Genomic DNA, 20,788 nt, shown 5'->3' with positions numbered 1-20,788 from the left:
AGTGTTGGCCTTAGTTAAGAAAAAGAGGGGGATCCAAGCTTTCCAGTGCGAACACGTTTATTTCTATAATCCTTCAATTGCGTTGTGGCATCGTTTTACAAATGCAGTTACAACCGAAGTTTCAAGCGTGATTTAGGCAGATTTTCAACAGAGCTCTTAAAGGAGCAATGACATCTTAAGGATAAATCCTTTAAAGTACTACTTAAGTCATTTTTGGGGTATCTCTACTTTACTATTTACTGTATATTTTTTGATTACTTTTACTTTTACTTCACGACATTCCTAAAGATAATAATGTACATTTTACTCCAAAATGTTATGCCATCTGCTTTGCTTAATATAAGGAATTTGAAATTATTTTGGTTTTACCTTTGATACTTAAGTATATTTGGCACTAAATTCTTTTCGACTTTTACTCAAGTAGTATTTTACTGGCTGACTTTCACTGACTTTCACTTTTACTTGAGTCATTTTCTGTTATTAAGGTATCTTTACTTTTACTCAATTACAGTTGAATAAATATTTAATAGCAGATTTGAAAGATGTAATACATTAATTAAACATAATCAGAAATTCAAAAACACAAAATAACTTCCACAGCCGAACGACAAATAAAATTATATTTGACAAGTTGTCGTTACCACGTCTGTCCTTACTGATTTGTAATGAATAGCCCACTATATGGCATGATTACATAAGTCAACTCTATCATAGATCTGTTGTTGTACTTTATGCTGGTCTACATTGACATAGATCTGTTGTTGTAATTTATGCTGGTCTACATTGACATAGATCTGTTGTTGTAATTTATGCTGGTCTACATTGACATAGATCTGTTGTTGTAATTTATGCTGGTCTACATTGACATAGATCTGTTGTTGTACTTTATGCTGGTCTACATTGACATAGATCTGTTGTTGTACTTTATGCTGGTCTACATTGACATAGATATGTTGTTGTACTTTATGCTGGTCTACATTGACATAGATCTGTTGTTGTACTTTATGCTGGCCTACATTGACATAGATCTGTTGTACTTTATGCTGGTCTACATTGACATAGATTTCACACAATCATGTCTCTTGCGTACATTCTAATGCCTCAAATGAAAGTTCCATTGACATATCATGATGATGTCATTAGAATACAATATCAGTTGGCACTAAAATATAATATTTCTTGGAACTTTTGAGTCAAGCAGATGTTTCTGTACATGTCTGTTTAATTTACTTAATTTTGTATTTTTTCCATTGGTTGGCTGTGTATGCATATGTGTGTGAGTGTGTGTGTTTGAGAGAGAGAGAGAGGTTGGGAGAGAGGATGGGAGAGAGAGGTTGGGAGAGAGAGAGAGAGAGATGGTTGGGAGAGATAGAGAGAGAGGAACAGGGACAGAGAGAGGAGAACAGGCAGAACTGGGTATGTAAGTGGGTTGAGCAAACGAAAGTGTTGATCATTTCAGACTCTGCTTCTGTTGAGACAGAGATAAAAGGTAAGACGATGGATTGTAATGTGTATTCATATAGTTGATGGTATTGTTATGTGTATTCATATAGTTGATGATATTGTTATGTGTATTCATATAAATCAAATCAAATTTTATTTGTCACATACACATGGTTAGCAGATGTTAATGTGTAGCGAAATGCTTGTGCTTCCAGTTCCGACAATGCAGTAATAACCAACAAGTCATCTAACTAACAATTCCAAAACTAATTTATTATACACAGTGTAAGGGGATAAAGCATATGTACATAAAGATATGAATGAGTGATGGTGCAGAGCAGCATAGGCAAGATACAGTAGATGGTATCGAGTACAGTATATACATATGAGATGAGTATGTAAACAAAGTGGCATAGTTAAAGTGGCTAGTGATACATGTATTACATAAGGATGCAGTAGATGATAGAGTACAGTATATACTTATACATATGAGATGAATAATGTAGGGTATGTAAACATTATATTAGGTAGCATTGTTTAAAGTGGCTAGTGATATACAGTGCCTTGCAAAGTATTCGGCCCCCTTGAACTTTGCGACCTTTTGCCACATTTCAGGCTTCAAACATAAATATATAAAACTGTATTTTTTTGTGAAGAATCAACAACAAGTGGGACACAATCATGAAGTGGAACGACATTTATTGGATATTTCAAACTTTTTTAACAAATCAAAAACTGAAAAATTGGGCGTGCAAAATTATTCAGCCCCTTTACTTTCAGTGCAGCAAACTCTCTCCAGAAGTTCAGTGAGGATCTCTGAATGATCCAATGTTGACCTAAATGACTAATGATGATAAATACAATCCACCTGTGTGTAATCAAGTCTCCGTATAAATGCATCTGCACTGTGATAGTCTCAGAGGTCCGTTAAAAGCGCAGAGAGCATCACGAAGAACAAGGAACACACCAGGCATGTCCGAGATACTGTTGTGAAGAAGTTTAAAGCCGGATTTGGATACAAAAAGATTTCCCAAGCTTTAAACATCCCAAGGAGCACTGTGCAAGCGATAATATTGAAATGGAAGGAGTATCAGACCATTGCAAATCTACCAAGACCTGGCCGTCCCTCTAAACTTTCAGCTCATACAAGGAGAAGACTGATCAGAGATGCAGCCAAGAGGCCCATGATCACTCTGGATGAACTGCAGAGATCTACAGCTGAGGTGCTCTGGTCAGATGAAACCAAAATTGAACTTTTTGGCAACAATGCAAAACGTTATGTTTGGCGTAAAAGCAACACAGCTCATCACCCTGAACACCCTATCCCCACTGTCAAACATGGTGGTGGCAGCATCATGGTTTGGGCCTGCTTTTCGTCAGCAGGGACAGGGAAGATGGTTAAAATTGATGGGAAGATGGATGGAGCCAAATACAGGACCATTCTGGAAGAAAACCTGATGGAGTCTGCAAAAGACCTGAGACTGGGACAGAGATTTGTCTTCCAACAAGACAATGATCCAAAACATAAAGCAAAATCTACAATGGAATGGTTCAAAAATAAACATATCCCGGTGTTAGAATGGCCAAGTCAAAGTCCAGACCTGAATCCAATCGAGAATCTGTGGAAAGAACTGAAAACTGCTGTTCACAAATGCTCTCCATCCAACCTCACTGAGCTCGAGCTGTTTTGCAAGGAGGAATGGGAAAAACTTCAGTCTCTCGATGTGCAAAACTGATAGAGACATACCCCAAGCGACTTACAGCTGTAATCGCAGCAAAAAGGTGGCGCTACGTATTAACTTAAGGGGGCTGAATAATTTTGCACACCCAATTTTTCAGTTTTTGATTTGGTAAAAAGTTTGAAATATCCAATGTCATTCCACTTCATGATTGTGTCCCACTTGTTGTTGGTTCTTCACAAAAAAATATAGTTTTATATATTTATGTTTGAAGCCTGAAATGTGGCAAAAGGTCGCAAAGTTCAAGGGGGCCGAATACTTTTGCAAGGCACTGTATTTTACATCCTTTCCCATCAATTCCCATTATTGAAGTGGCTGGAGTTGAGTCAGTGTGTTGGTAGCAGCCACTCAATGTTAGTGGTTGCTGTTTAACAGTCTGATGGCCTTGAGATAGAAGCTGTTTTTCAGTCTCTCGGTCCCAGCTTTGATGCACCTGTACTGACCTCGCCTTCTGGATGATAGCGGGGTGAACAGGCAGTGGCTCGGGTGGGTGTTGTCCTTGATGATCTTTGTGACCTTCCTGTAACATCGGGTGGTATAGGTGTCCTGGAGGGTAGGTAGTTTGCCCCCGGTGATACGTTGTGCAGACCTAACTACCGTCTGGAGAACCTTGCGGTTGTGGGCGGAGCAGTTGCCGTACCAGGCGGTGATACAGCCCGCCAGTATGCTCTCGATAGTGCATCTGTAGAAGTTTGTGAGTGCTTTTGGTGACAAGCCGAATTTCTTCAGCCTCCTGAGGTTGAAAAGGCGCTGCTGCGCCTTCTTCACGATGCTGTATGTGTGAGTGGACCAATTCAGTTTGACTGTGATGTGTATGCCGAGGAACTTAAAACTTACTACCCTCTCCACTTCTGTTCCATCGATGTGGATAGGGGGGTGTTCCCTCTGCTGTTTCCTGAAGTCCACAATCATCTCCTTAGTTTTGTTGACGTTGAGTGTGAGGTTATTGTCCTGACACCACACTCCGAGAGCCCTCACCTCCTCCCTGTAGGCCGTCTCATCGTCATTGTTGGTAATCAAGCCTACCACTGTTGTGTCGTCCGCAAACTTGATGATTGAGTTGGAGGCGTGCGTTGCCGCGCAGTCGTGGGTGAACAGGGAGTACAGGAGAGGGCTCAGAACGCACCCTTGTGGGGCCCCAGTGTTGAGGATCAGCGGGGTGGAGATGTTGTTGCCTACCCTCACCACCTGGGGGTGGCCCGTCAGGAAGTCCAGTACCCAGTTGCACAGGGCGGGATCGAGACCCAGGGTCTCGAGCTTGATGACGAGCTTGGAGGGTACTATGGTGTTAAATGCCGAGCTGTAGTCGATGAACAGCATTCTCACATAGGTATTCCTCTTGTCCAGATGGTTTAGGGCAGTGTGCAGTGTGGTTGAGAATGCGTCGTCTGTGGACCTATTTGGGCGGTAAGCAAATTGGAGTGGGTCTAGGGTGTCAGGTAGGGTGGAGGTGATATGGTCCTTGACTAGTCTCTCAAAGCACTTCATGATGACGGAAGTGAGTGCTACGGGGCGGTAGTCATTTAGCTCAGTTACCTTAGCTTTCTTGGGAACAAGAACAATGGTGGCCCTATTGAAGCATGTGGGAACAGCAGACAGGTATAGGGATTGATTGAATATGTCCGTAAACACACCAGACAGCTGGTCTGCGCATGCTCTGAGGGCGCGGCTGGGGATGCCGTCTGGGCCTGCAGCCTTGCGAGGGTTAACACGTTTAAATGTTTTACTCACCTCGGCTGCAGTGAAGGAGAGACCGCATGTTTCCATTGCAGGCCGTGTCAGTGGCACTGTATTGTCCTCAAAGCGGGCAAAAAAGTTATTTAGTCTGCCTGGGAGCAAGACATCCTGGTCCGTGACTGAGCTGGATTTATTCTTATAGTCCGTGATTGACTGTAGACCCTGCCACATACCTCTTGTGTCCGAGCCGTTGAATTGAGATTGTACTTTGTCTCTATACTGACGCTTAGCTGATTTGATAGCCTTACGGAGGGAATAGCTGCACTGTTTGTATTCAGTCATATTACCAGTCACCTTGCCCTGATTGAAAGCAGTGGTTCGCGCTTTCAGTTTCACGCGAATGCTGCCATCAATCCACGGTTTCTGGTTTGGGAATGTTTTAATCGTTGCTATGGGAACGACATCTTCAACGCACGTTCTAATGAACTCGCACACCGAATCAGCGTATTCGTCAATGTTGTTGCCTGACGCAATACGAAACATGTCCCAGTCCACGTGATGCAAGCAGTCTTGGAGTGTGGAATCAGCTTGGTTGGACCAGCGTTGGACAGACCTCAGCGTGGGAGCTTCTTGTTTCAGTTTCTGTCTGTAGACAGGGATCAGCAAAATGGAGTCGTGGTCAGCTTTTCCGAAAGGGGGGCGGGGCAGGGCCTTATATGCGACACGGAAGTTAGAATAACAGTGATCCAAGGTTTTGCCAGCCCTGGTGGCGCAATCGATATGCTGATACATTTTCGGGAGTCTTGTTTTCAGATTAGCCTTGTTAAAATCCCCAGCTACAATGAATGCAGCCTCAGGATGTATGGATTCCAGTTTGCAAAGAGTCAAATAAAGTTTGTTCAAAGCCATCGATGTGTCTGCCTGGGGGGGGAATATATACAGCTGTGATTATAATCGAAGAGAATTCTCTTGGTAGATAATGCGGTCTGCATTTGACTGTGAGGAATTCTAAATCAGGTGAACAGAAGGTTTTGAGTTCCTGTATGTTTCTGTGATCACACCACGTCTCGTTAGCCAAAAGGCATACGCCCCCGCCCCTATTCTTACCAGAAAGGTGTTTGTTTCTGTCGGCGCAATGCGTGGAGAAACCCGCTGGCTGCACCGCTACCGAGAGAGTCTCTCCAGTGAGCCATGTTTCCGTGAAGCAAAGAACGTTACAGTCTCTGATGTCCCTCTGGAATGCTACCCTTGCTCGGATTTCATCAACCTTGTTGTCAAGAGACTGGACATTGGCGAGAAGAATGCTAGGGAGTGGTGCACGATGTGCCCGTCTCTGGAGTCTGACCAGAAGACCGCCTCGTTTCCCTCTTTTACGGAGTCGTTTTTTTTGGGTCGCCGGGTGGGATCCATTCCGTTGTCCTGGGTGAAAGGCAGAACACAGGATCTGCTTCGCGAAAGTCATATTCTTGGTCGTACTGATGGTGAGTTGACGCTGATCTTATATTCAGTAGTTCTTCTCGACTGTATGTAATGAAACCTAAGATGACCTGGGGTACTAATGTAAGAAATAACACGTAAAAAAAAATAAAAAAAAATGCATAGTTTCCTAGGAACGCGAAGCGAGGCGGCCATCTCTGTCGGCGCCGGAAGTACAAGATGTAGTTGATGATGTTATGTATATTCATATTGTTGATGGTATTGTATTTTTGTTGGACAGTGTTATAATAGGCCTATTCTTAAAATGTATTTGATGTAAATTAGATGGGGGGAGGGATTGGTTCCGTGCCCATCTGTGTTCCCCAGGGTGATCTCTTACAGTATCATAGGCCTATCTTCTTGTCTTCTCAAAACAGGCTTAAAACACAACAAACAACAAACAATAATGTTCTCTTTCTAATCTACTGTTAACTCTTTTCACTCAGGAAGGTATTTTGTGTGAAAGAGAAACAAATAAATATTGTGGAAAGACTAACAGCAACTTACACTTCCTCAAAACAAGTTGTGTGTATTCATTAGTGTCCACCGTAGCAAAACGTTTGGCAACGGAAACCATTTGTGTCACGTTGTACAGAGTTTAGAGCAAACCGTTGATACAACATTGCAAAACTATTGGCTGTGGTGTAAACTAGTGAATACAACCCAGGTAGTAGCCTATAACTCTGTTGTTGATGCCTGGTTAATGCTGAAACCTGAACATAGCTTGAGAGGTATGCTATTATGCAAGCTAGTGTGTTTGCCTTTCACTCCACCAACCCGGGTTCACTTGCTACATTGATGTCAGAAGTGGTATGGCGGCTGTGAGGCCATCAGAATGACTGGACATGTGAGGGGCCAGAGTAGTCGAATCATGGGGATGTGCCTTCTTGTTCAGAGGGGGCAGTGTGAGCCATGTTACAACTCTCACCAAGTGGGCGGCTGCACCAGTGACCGTCAAAAGTTACGTGATTTCCTCATATGAAAGGGAAAGTAAGTGTTTAGCCTACTTAGTTACAAAATGGCTGTTAAAACTGTGGCGCACATTTCTCTTCAACATTAAAAGTCAGATAAATATGTTGTTTTGAAGGAAAGATGGGCATACTGGTAGTTCTGGACTACATGTACAAACTATTATAAAGTGATAACGTTCGGTTGCCGTCAGACATTCAATAGACAGAGTAGGTTTGAGATTTGATCCTATATCATGCTGACCAACCTGGGCCCGGTGTCCTGATAGAGATACATTTTTTTAAAGATGCATCTTTGCTACAACAGCCAAAGATATAACATGTTTCCCAAAACACCATGCAGAGAGAACATTTAGAAAGTGGGTCGTTGAGGCTTGTTTCCCAAAACACCATGCAGACAGAACATTTAGAAAGTGGGTCGTTGAGGCTTGTTTCCCAAAACACCATGCAGAGAGAACATTTAGAAAGTGGGTCGTTGAGACTTGTTTCCCAAAACACCATGCAGACAGATCATTTAGAAAGTGGGTCGTTGAGGCTTGTTTCCCAAAACACCATGCAGACAGATCATTTAGAAAGTGGGTCGTTGAGACTTGTTTCCCAAAACACCATGCAGACAGATCATTTAGAAAGTGAGTCGTTGAGGCTTGTTTCCCAAAACACCATGCAGACAGAACATTTAGAAAGTGAGTCGTTGAGGCTTGTTTCCCAAAACACCATGCAGACAGAACATTTAGAAAGTGAGTCGTTGAGGCTTGTGTCGATACTGATAGGAGGTAAGAAAGCCAACGCTGCTCTCTAATCATTTGTCAATGATAAATGCTCACTAACAGGGATGTAAACAAATATGTGCATATAATGTGAGACAAATAATATTTTTAGCGTATGGAACATTTCTGGGATCTTTCATTTTTGCTCATGAAACATGGGACCAACACTTTACATGTTGAGTTTATATTTTTGTTCAGTGTCGATATTTCACCTTCATAGTAGGTGGACAGATAGCTCAAGGCGTAGGGCCACATGGCAGAGGAAGCTCTCCTGAAATCATAGCACACTTGTATTCAATCTTGAGACCGTATATTTAGAATTGTTTTCCTTTTTCTCAAACAGTGATTGTAATTGAATGGCTCTTGTAGTTATTGGCAATTATCAAATTATGGATCTTAATTCTTCTTATGGCTGGAACGGGATCGATATGACAACAGCCAGTGAAAGTGCAGGGCGCCAAATTCAAACAACAGAAATCTCATAATTAAAATTCCTCAAACATACAAGTATTTTACACCATTTTAAAGATAAACTTGTTGTTAATCCTACCACAGTGTCCGATTTCAAAAAGGCTTTACGACGAAAGCACACCAAATCATTATGTTAGGTCAGTACCTAGTCACAGAAAAACACAGCCATTTTTCCAGCCAAAGAGAGGAGTCACAAAAAGCAGAAATAGAGATAAAATGAATCACTAACCTTTGATGATCTTCATCAGATGACACTCATAGGACTTCATGTTACACAATACATGTATGTTTTGTTCGATAAAGTTTAAAGTCTCAGTTTACATTGGCACGTTATGTTCAGTAGTTCCAAAACATCCAGTGATTTTGCAGAGAGCCACATCAATTTACAGAAATACTCCTAATAAATATTGATAAAAGATACAAGTGTTATGCATGGAATTATAGATCCACTTCTCCTTAATGCAACCGCTGTGTCAGATTTCAAAAAAATGTTACGGAAAAAGCACAACCTGCTATAATCTGAGTACAGCGCTCAGAGACCAAAACAAGCCAAACTGATACCCGCCATGTTGTGGAGTCGACAGAAGTCAGAAATAGCATTAGAAATATTCACTTACCTTTGATGATCTACATCAGAATGCACTCCCTGGAATCCCGGTTCCACCGTAAATATTTGTTAATTTCAATAAAGTCCATAATTTATGTCCAAATACCTCCTTGTTGTTCGTGCCTTGAGTTCACAAATCCAAATCGCGCGATCCAAATCCATGACGCGCGATCACTAGGTCCAGACGAAAAGTCAAAAAGTTCCATTACAGTCCGTAGAAAGATGTCAAACGATGTATAGAATCAATCTTTAGGATGTTTTTAACATAAATCTTCAATAATGTTCCAACCGGAGAATTTCTTTGTCTTTAGAAATCAAGAGGAATGCACCTACCCCTCACGGGAGCGTGCTTGACCAGCTCATTGCCAGACCCCTGACTCAATCAGCTCAATTCTCTCCCCCATTCACAGTAGAAGCCTCAAACAAGGTTCCAAAGACTGTTGACATCTAGTGGAAGCCTTAGGAAGTGCAATATGACCCCATAGACACACATATTCGATAGGCAATGACTTGAAAATTTCCCACTTCCTGGTTGGATTTTTTTCTCAGGTTTTTGCCTGCCATAATAGTTATGTTATACTCACAGACATCATTCAAACAGTTTTATAAACTTCAGAGTGTATTAATAATATGCATATCTTAGCTTCTGGGCCTGAGCAGCAGGCAGTTTACCCTGGGCACCTTATTCATCCTAGCTACTCAATACTGCCACCCAGCCATAAAAAGTTAATTGTTTTGTTAATATTTAAAATAATATTTAAAAGTGATTTTAATTTAAACATGAAGAAAAGTTGACAAGCAGTTACAACATGTTTGGGGCGGCAGGGTAGCCTAGTGGTTAGAGCGTTGGACTAGTAACCGAAAGGTTGCAAGTTCAAATCCCCGAGCTGACAAGGTACTAATCTGTCGTTCTGCCCCTGAAAAGGCAGTTAACCAACTGTTCCTAGGCCGTCATTGAAAATAAGAATTTGTTCGTAACTGACTTGCCTAGTAAAATGAAGGTAAAAAAAAAAATGATATACAAAGCTTGGTTTGATCCCTCAGTCTGTGGATCCCACTGTTGCTTCCAAAACATCAGCCTGCACCGGACACTACTTACAGTCTTATTCTAGATATTATTCTCCATTTCCTCTGCTGGACACTACTTACAGTCTTATTCTAGATATTATTCTCCATTTCCTCTGCCGGACACTACTTACAGTCTTTTTCTAGATATTATTCTCCATTTCCTCTGCTGGACACTACTTACAGTCTTAGTCTAGATATTATTCTCCATTTCTTCTGCTGGACACTACTTACGGTCTTAGTCTAGATATTACTCTCCATTTCCTCTGCTGGACACTACTTACAGTCTTATTCTAGATATTATTCTCCATTTCCTCTGCTGGACACTACTGGACACACCCAGGAGTGTCTTTGAGAAACCTTCCTAAAACCCCACCTGTTTCTTCTAGGTTGTTGTTGGTGTCTCTTTGATTTATTTATTTTTGGGGAATGTAGCAATATTCATATGATCGCATTAAATCACCTGACTGTTTGGATGTTTCTGTTAGTAAATATTTTTGGAATTTTATGAAGGAAAGAGAACAATTTACAATCAAGAATTTCTTGTCACTGTGTTAACCTCAACCAACATTCTCTGTTTAGGGGTCAGATCTCTAAAATGAGTCTCTCTGGGGAGAGAGAGGAAGGGGGCCCTGCCTCTGAAATGGGTCTCTCTGGGGAGAGAGAGGAGGGGGGCCCTGCCTCTGAAATGGGTCTCTCAGGGGAGAGAGAGAAGGGGGGCCCTGCCTCTGAAATAGGTCTCTCTGGGGAGAGAGAGGAGGGTGGCCCTGCTGAAATGGGTCTCTCTGGGGAACATGACACCAAAGCTATGAGGTGAGATAAACATTTTCTTTAAGAATTTATGAAGGTTTTATTTCCAAAATGATATATAGCATAAAAAATGTATATATATATTAATAACCAAAAACATTTGTTTTCATCAGAAATTATTGTTTATGGGTGGGGAGCTTCAATATTACCTTTCTCAGTGTGTATAAAACATTTTCATCAGGGCAAATTCATTCTGACATTTTAAAATGGACATTACGAACATTAGAAGACTTTTTAAACCTTGAATAAATTACAAGTTTGAATTTCCTGCCGTGCAGGAAAATTCCTGCAATTACAGGATGATCAAATTAAGATACACCAACCGTACACTAACTCTCCTGGTCTGGTTTCCAATAGCGATGGAATTTAGGCTTACGAGAAGTGTTTTAAAGAAGCATCTTCCCTACAACGGCCGAAGACATAACATGCAGTTTCCTAAAACACCACACAGAGAGAACTGTTGCTAAGTGCATCTTAGAGCTTGTGTCGATACTGATAGGATGGAAAGAAAGGGAGCACTGCTCTCAGATCAGTTTCTCCATTCAGATCTTACCTTAACATTTATAATTATTTCACAATACTGACAACGGATCTGCTCCGAGAGAGATATTGCCACCCCTGACTGCAAATATTGAGGGGGCTGATTCTATTGCTTACCAAATAAAAATGATAGGATCGAAAGAAAGGGAGCGCTGCTCTCAGATCAGTTTCTCCATTCAGATCTTACCTTAACATTTATAATTATTTCACAATACTGACAACGGATCTGCTCCTAGAGAGATATTGAGGGGGCTGATTCTATTGCTTACCAAATAAAAATGATAGGATCGAAAGAAAGGGAGCGCTGCTCTCAGATCAGTTTCTCCATTCAAATCTTTCCTTAACATGTATAATTAGATGATTTTTTTTCATCTTAGTGATACTATTTTTGGACAACCCCAAAGTGGAATAGTTTACCTATTTACCTAGTTGGCTTGTTGTTGGGAAATATTTGTCCCCAGACACATTCAAGTTGCGAGAACCATAAGACGGAAGAATGTATTCTGACAGGCAGACTGGAAGCACGTCATTTGAACAGTGCTCTAAGTGTATCAAATAGCTGCATTTTGATTTACGGTTATCAGTGAAAAGCATCTAAAAAAAGGCCTATCGCAATATTTCAGAATCGTCCACAATCACTGGTAAACACAAAGAGAGGAGACATAGACATAACTCACCTGTCTTTGGGTCATCAAAATCCTCAACTCGCAATAGGCTATTGAGTGAACAGTAATATCTTATTGGCACTATATAGCAGAGAGCATCAACCCCAGTGAGTGCTGTCTTTATAATCACTATATAGCAGAGAACATCAGCCCCAGTGAGTGCTGTCTTTATAATCACTATATAGCAGAGAACATCAGCCCCAGTGAGTGCTGTCTTTATAATCACTATATAGCAGAGAACATCAGCCCCAGTGAGTGCTGTCTTTATAATCACTATATAGCAGAGAACATCAGCCCCAGTGAGTGCTGTCTTTATAATCACTATATATATATTATTAACTGATTACTTTCCAATCTACTATTAATCATATATATATTAGTAGATGGTATAGTAATAAGTTAGTAATATAACTGACTGTATGTATATATATATATATATATATATATATATAGTTAATAGTAGATTGGATAGTAATAAGTTAGTAATTTAACTGACTATATATATATAGTTAATAGTAGATTGGAAAGTAATAAGTTAGTAATATAACTGACTATATATATATATAGTTAATAGTAGATTGGATAGTAATAAATTAATAATATAGATGACTATATATAGTTAATAGCAGATTAGAAAGTAATAAATTAGTAATATAACTGACTATATATATAGTTAATAGTAGATTGGATAGTAATAAGTTAGTAATTTAACTGACTATATATATAGTTAATAGCGTATTACTATCCTATTTAATATCCACTTTAGGAATGGGAGGCTATTTTACATTAGTCTGCAAATGCATTGATAGATAAAGTATTGCATGTATTATAAGGGCAAATCTTTTTTTGTTTATTTTTTGGGGATGTTGCTTCCTCTATCTTCACACTCAAGTTTGGCCAAGACCAAAATCAAGACCAAAATCAAGCTTTGTAGTATCTGTTTTATCTTGGGACAAAGTGTCCTGGTTCAACTGCCTTCTGTTGCAGAGGAAATAGAGTGTCAAACTACCAAATTCCAGTTCAAACCAAGGAAACAGCAGTAAGTGGAGTCACTGACATTTCACTTTGTTCCACCATGTTTTACTGTAGTTACTGTGGTTTCCCTTGGTATTCTATCAGACTCTGAGTTCAGGCCATACCACCATGTTTTACTGCAGTTCCTGTGGTTGTCCTTGTTATTCTATCAGACTCCGATATCAGGCCATGCCACCATGACAACCACCCTCACACACTCCATGAGACAGCCAGTGATTCAGTTCACCAGAATAAACATGGCACAACGGTTGAACTCGAAACGCAAATACCCAGATAATGGTAAAAAAAGAGGGCAAACAAAATATATAAATACGAGCTAAAATAAAGAAAATGACAGAATTGATAGTAATACAAAGTCAAATATCTTTTAGAAATATTCTCTTTGTTGAAATAACCTCATGGCCCAAAAATTGTTGAGGGTTAGGTCTACTACAATACAACATTCAAAACAGGAAAACAAAACTACATAACACCATAAAGGGCTCCTGAGTTGAGCAGCGGTCTAAAGCACTGCATCTCAATGCAAGAGGCATCACTACAGTCCCTGGTTCAAATCCAAGCTGTATCACATTCGGCTGTGATTGGAAGTCCCATAGGGCAGCGCACAATTGGCCCAGCGTTATCCGGGTTTGGCAGGGGTAGGCAGGCATTGTAAATAAGAATTTGTTCTTAACTGTCTGGCCTAGTTAAATCAAGGTTTCAATTCAATTAAATACAGTTGAATGTGGTTGGAACCCTCAACACGAAAGTTGGATCAACACATTTAGATTTCAAGATACTGCACTTTGCTTTTGAATTACCCATACAGCTGTTTAAGGTCAAACAAAGGCAGAGTGCAGTATCCATTTTTAGGGGTCATAGGTCAGGTCATTGGTCGTGGTTGATATGCATGGAGAGCAAAAAAAACAAAAAAATCATTTTTCTCAGATTCACTGTTAGTGTAGCTGCTCTTTGCCTTTGTAGGACAGTAGTTCAGGTGGCTCTTTGCCTTAATCTGCCTCCTGTCCCTCTTATCGCCATGGGTACACATTCCTGAAAACAATGACACCATACTTCGCTTAAACCTGTTCTGCCAGTTCATTTCCTTAAAGAACATTCCACTGTGGTTACCAAAAAGATGAAAAGATAGTTCACACAGTCATCATTTAGGGTTACTGTCAAACAGATATGTCACATTTCTGGTTCGTCCATAATGTGGTTCCTGCTTGAAGCAGGCCTTGTTTACAGCAATCCTTTCCTCTAACTATAAATCACATGATTTCATGACAAACATTTTCTGCAGTGAAAGGGTAATGCAAGTCAACGTGTCTTTGGATGAACGTCAACAAGATTTATATCCAGCATTGTTCAAATTCAAGCTGACCATACCGGTTCACACCTTATAAGAAGACAATGTTCAACTGTAGTCCATGAAGAGGTATAAGGATTATGTGCACAGCTATTCTGGCGTACAATTGCTAACTGCCGCTACACATTTGGTCAAAGATGGGTTCAGACCAAAATCAGGCTTTGTAGTTGTTATATCTAGTGATAAAGTATCCTCGTTCAATTGTCTTCCGTTTCAGAGAAAATGGAGTGTCAAATGTGAAGTAACTTCACAAACCCAGTAAAAACTACCTGCTGCCCCACATGGGGGATATATTGTTACATATAGGTGATGGAGGAGAGGGGATATATCTGTTACATATAGGTGATGGAGGAGAGGGGGGATATATCTGTTACATATAGGTGATGGAGGAGAAGGAGAGGGGATATATCTGTTACATATAGGTGATGGAGGAGAGGGGGATATATCTGTTACATATAGGTGATGGAGGAGAGGGGATATATCTGTTACATATAGGTGATGGAGGAGAAGGAGAGGGATATATCTGTTACACATAGGTGATGGAGGAGAGGGGGGATATCTGTTACATATAGGTGATGGAGGAGGGGATACATCTGTTACATATAGGTGATGGAGGAGAGGGGGGATATATCTGTTACATATAGGTGATGGAGGAGAGGGGGATATATCTGTTACATATAGGTGATGGAGGAGAGGGGGATATATTGGTACATATAGGTGATGGAGGAGAGGGGGATATATCTGTTACATATAGGTGATGGAGGAGAGGGGGGATATATCTGTTACATATAGGTGATGGAGGAGAAGGAGAGGGGATATATCTGTTACATATAGGTGATGGAGGAGAGAGGGGATATATTGTTACATATAGGTGATGGAGGAGAGGGGGGATACATTGTTACATATAGGTGATGGAGGAGAAGGAGAGGGGATATATTGTTACATATAGGTGATGGAGGAGAAGGAGAGGGGATATATTGTTACATATAGGTGATGGAGGAGAAGGAGAGGGGATATATCTGTTACATATAGGTGATGGAGGAGAGAGGGGATATATTGTTACATATAGGTGATGGAGGAGAGGGGGGATATATCTGTTACATATAGGTGATGGAGGAGAAGGAGAGGGGATATATTGTTACATATAGGTGATGGAGGAGAAGGAGAGGGGATATATTGTTACATATAGGTGATGGAGGAGAGGGGGAATATATTGTTACATAGAGAATAGTGCATTTGGAAAGTATTCAGACCCCTTGCCTTTTTCAAAGTTTTTTATTCTAAAATTGATAATATATATATTTTTTTGTCCTTATCAATTTACACACAATACCCAATAATGACAAAGCAAGAACAGAACATTTAGATACGTATTCAGACCCTTTACTCAGTACTTTATTGAATCACCTTTCGCAGTGATAACAGCCAAGAATCTTCTTGGGTATGATGCTACAAGTTTGGCACACCTGTATTATGCAGAGTTTCTCGCATTCTTCTCTGTAGAGCCTCTCATGCTCTGTCAGGTTGGATGGGGATCGTCGCTGCACAGCTATTTTCATGTCTCTCCAGAGATGTTCGATTGGGTTCAAGTCTGTGCTCTGGCTGGGCCACTCAAGGACATTCAGAGACTTGTCCCGAAGCCACTCCTGTGTTGTCTTGGCCGTGTGCTTAGGGTCGTTGTCCTGTTGGAAGGTGAACCTTCGCCCCCAGTCTGAGGTCCTGAGCTCTCTGGAGAAGGTTTTGATGGCAATAATAAATAGATATGCCGATAGTGGACAACCTTGTTTTACTCCTCTAGAGAGTTTAAAACTTTCTGAGATGGAGCCATTATTTACTATTTTACACCAAGGGTTACTATACATAACTTTTTATAAGAGATTCCCCAAAATTGAAATATTCTAGGCATTTATATATAAACTCCAGTCGTACTTTATCAAAAGCCTTTTCAAAATCAGCTATGAAAACCAGGCCTGGTGTCCCAGATATTTCATAGTGTTCGATTGCTTCCAGTACTTGTCTTATATTATCTTCAATGTATCGTCCATGTAAAAACCTGTCTGATTAGGATGAATAATATCTGACAATACTTTTTAAATTCTATGCGCCAAGAATTTTGCTAGGATTTTTGCATCACAACACTGAAGTGTAAGAGGTCTCCAACTGTTTTAATGGACTGGATGTTTATATATACCACTTGGGTCCTGTTTCAGTAATAATGATATCAGACCTTCTTGTTGCGTGTCTGATAATCTACATTTATATAGGAGTGGTTAAAACATGCTAATAATGGTCCTTTGAGTATATCAGAAAAAGTTTTGTATACTTCCACTGGTATGCCATCCAGCCCTGGAGTTTTCCCATCCTCAAAGGCCCCAATTGCATTAAGCAGTTCCTCCTCTGTAATTTGGCCTTCACATGAGTCTTTCTGTACAGATGTTAATTTTACAATATTATTAGGGGGAAAAATCATATAATTAGTTTCAGTTAGTGGAGATGGAGGAGTCTGAAATGAAAACATATTCTTAAAGTACTTTACTTCCTCTTTCAAAATATCATTTGGTGAATCACGCGTAACTCCATTTGTAACAAGTTTTAATACATTTGTTTTGGTAGCATTTCTATATTGAAAATTGAAAAAGAATTTGGTGCATTTCTCCCCATATTCTATCCAGTTTGCTTTATTTTTATAATCAATTACACAATTGATCTTTCTTGAATAGGTTCCTCCATTTCTTTTTGTTTTTCCTCTAACTTATGTTGTGCCTATATAGTACAGTTTCACTGCTATCTAACTGTTCGTCCTTCAATCGCCATTAAAATCAATAAATGACAAACTGGGTATACTTGAATTAGTTAGTAAGGTTATAAAAGAGTTGAAGGCAAGCCTCGAGATGAGTGATGAAAAAGCTGCGACATTGGAGAAGGAAACAAACAAGCTGAATGGGACAGTCAATAGATTTCCATACCCAACTATAACATTTTCCATCAAGATAGAACTGCCAAAGGGGGAGGAGTTGCAGTCTACTGCAGAGATAGCCTGCAAAGTAATGTCATACTTTCCAGGTCCATACCCAAACAGTTCGAACTACTAATTTAAAAAATGACTCTCTCCAGAAATAAGTCTCTCACTGTTGCCGCCTGCTATCGGATATGCTTAACACCCCGGCAGTCCTACAATCTAAGCTAGATGCCCTCAATCTCACGCAAATCATCAAGGAACCCACCAGGTACAACCCTACATCTGTAAACAAGGGCACCCTCATAGACGTTATCCTGACCAACTGGCCCTCCAAATACACCTCCGCTGTCTTCAACCAGGATCTCAGCGATCACTGCCTCATTGCCTGTATCCGCTATGGGTCCGCAGTCAAACGACCACCCCTCATCACTGTCAAACGCTCCCTAAAACACTTCTGTGAGCAGGCCTTTCTAATCGACCTGGCCCGGGTATCCTGGAAGGATATTGACCTCATCCCGTCAGTTGAGGATGCCTGGTCATTCTTTAAAAGTAACTTCCTCATCATCTTAGATAAGCATGCTCCATTCAAAATATGCAGAGCTACGGATAGATATAGCCCTTGGTTCACTCCAGACCTGACTGCCCTCGACCAGCACAAAAACATCCTGTGTCGGACTGCAATAGCATCGAATAGTCCCCGCGATATGCAACTGTTCAGGGAAGTCAGGAACCAATACACGGAGTCAGTCAGGAAAGCAAAGGCCAGCTTCTTCAAGCAGAAATTTGCATCCTGTAGCTCTAACTCCAAAAGGTTCTGGGACACTGTAAAGTCCATGGAGAACAAGAGCACCTCCTCCCAGCTGCCCACTGCACTGAAGCTCGGTAACACGGTCACCACCGATAAATCCATGAAAATCGAAAACTTCAACAAGCATTTCTCAACGGCTGGCCATGCCTTCCTCCTGGCTACTCCAACCTCGGCCAACAGTCGTCCCCCCCCCCCCCCCGCAGCTACTTGCCCAAGCCTCCCCAGCTTCTTCTTTACCCAAATCCAGATAGCAGATGTTCTGAAAGAGCTGCAAAACCTGGCCCCTACAAATCAGCTGGGCTTGACAATCTGGACCCTCTATTTCTGAAACTATCTGCCTCCATAATCGCAACCCCTATTACCAGCCTGTTAAACCTCTCTTTCATATCGTCTGAGATCCCCAAGGATTGGAAAGCTGCCGCAGTCATCCCCCTCTTCAAAGGGGGAGACACCCTGGACCCAAACTGTTACAGACCTATATCCATCCTACCCTGCCTATCTAAGGTCTTCGAAAGACAAGTCAACAAACAGATCACTGACCATCTCGAATCCCACCGTACCTTCTCCGCTGTGCAATCTGGTTTCCGAGCCGGTCATGGGTGCACCTCAGCCACGTCAAGGTACTAAACAATATCATAACCGCCATCGATAAAAGACAGTACTGTGCAGCCGTCTTCATCGACCTGGCCAAGGCTTTTGACTCTGTCAATCAGCATATTCTTATCGGCAGACTCAGTAGCCTCGGTTTTTCTAATGACTGCCTTGCCTGGCTCACCAACTACTTTGCAGACAGAGTTCAGTGTGTCAAATCGTAGGGCATGTTGTCCGGTCCTCTGGCAGTCTCTATGGGGGTGACACAGGGTTCAATTCTCGGGCCGACTCTTTTCTCTGTATATATCAATGATGTTGCTCTTGCTGCGGGCGATTCCCTGATCCACCTCTACACAGCCGACAGCATTCTGTATACTTCTGGCCCTTCCTTGGAAACTGTGTTATTAAACCTCCAAACGAGCTTCAATGCCATACAACACTTGTTCCGTGGCCTCCAACTGCTCTTAAACGCTAGTAAAACAAAATGCATGCTTTTCAACCGTTCGCTGCCTGCACCCACACGCCGACTAGCATCACCACCCTGGATGGTTCCGACCTAGAATATGTGGACATCTATAAGTACCTAGGTTTCTGGCTAGACTGTAAACTCTTCTTCCAGACTCATCAAACATCTCCAATCTAAAATCAAGTCTAGAGTCGGCTTTCTATTCCACAATAAAGCCTCCTTCACTCACACCGCCAAACTTACCCTAGTAAAACTGACTATCCTACCGATCCTCGACTTTGGCGATGTCATCTACAAAATAGCTTCCAATACTCTACTCAGCAAACTGGATGCAGTTTATCACAGTGCCATCCGTTTTGTTACTAAAGCACCTTATACCACCCACCACTGCGACCTGTATGCTCTAGTCAGCTGGCCCTCGCTACATATTCGTCGCCAGACCCACTGGCTCCAGGTCATCTACAAGTCCATGCTGGGTAAAGTTCCGCCTTATCTCAGTTCACTGGTAACGATGGCAAAACCCACCCATAGCAGGCGCTCCAGCAAGTGTATCTCACTGATCATCCCTAAAGCCAACACCTCATTTGGCCGCCTTTCCTTCCAGTTCTCTGCTGCCTATGACTGGAACGAACTGCAAAAATCGCTGAAGTTGAAGACTTTTATCTCCCTCACCAACTTCAAACATCTTCTATCTGAGCAGCTAACCGATCACTGCAGCTGTACATAGTCCATCGGTAAATAGCCCACCCAATTTACCTACCTCATCCCCATACTGTTTTCATTTATTTACTTTTCTGCTCTTTTGCACACCAGTATCTCTACCTGCACATGACCATCTGATCATTTATCACTCCAGTGTTAATCTGCAAAATCGTAATTATTCACCTACCTCCTCATGCCTTTTGCACACAATGTATATAGACTCTTTTTTTCTACTGTGTTATTGACTTGTTTATTGTTTACTCTACGTGCAACTCTGTGTTGTTGTCTGTTCACACTGCTATGCTTTATCTTGGCCAGGTCACAGTTGTAAATGAGAACTTGTTCTCAACTAGCCTACCTGGTTAAATAAAGGTGAAAAAAATAAAAAATAAAAAAATAAATAAGATTGAAACCGATGTGAATGAATTTAAAAAGGAGAACACCGTTCTGAGCGAAGCCTTACTGGACATACAAACTAGATCCATGAGAGAGAATCTGGTACTTACAGGTATCCAGGAGAAAGGAGAAGTTCCTGAATCTGTAGTCAGAGAGTTCCTCGTTACAGCGCTTCAGATCCCACGCGAAGCTATGGACATAATCCAACCTGAACGTGTACAACGCTTCGGACAGAGAGGCCAGAGGTATGACGGC

The 20,788-nt window shown here is 41.2% G+C and overlaps 1 protein-coding gene across 1 annotated transcript in view; it reads left to right on the top strand.

Annotated features, from left to right (window-relative positions):
* The first annotated feature begins 1,381 nt into the window (after nucleotides 1-1,381).
* LOC135538538 (NACHT, LRR and PYD domains-containing protein 3-like) overlaps nucleotides 1,382-20,788 on the top strand; it is a 37,527-nt gene continuing 18,120 nt past the window's right edge. The window contains 2 exon segments of the mRNA XM_064964428.1: nucleotides 1,382-1,489; nucleotides 10,796-11,026. Coding sequence (XP_064820500.1) covers nucleotides 10,812-11,026 — 215 coding nt within the window. The 5' untranslated portion in view covers nucleotides 1,382-1,489; nucleotides 10,796-10,811.

The sequence above is a fragment of the Oncorhynchus masou genome, unplaced genomic scaffold (assembly GCF_036934945.1).
Source record: "Oncorhynchus masou masou isolate Uvic2021 unplaced genomic scaffold, UVic_Omas_1.1 unplaced_scaffold_980, whole genome shotgun sequence".
In the NCBI taxonomy this organism is placed as follows: Eukaryota; Metazoa; Chordata; class Actinopteri; order Salmoniformes; family Salmonidae; genus Oncorhynchus; species Oncorhynchus masou.
The sequence above is the reverse complement of the archived record's forward strand: the minus strand, read 5'-3'. Positions and strand labels throughout refer to the sequence as shown.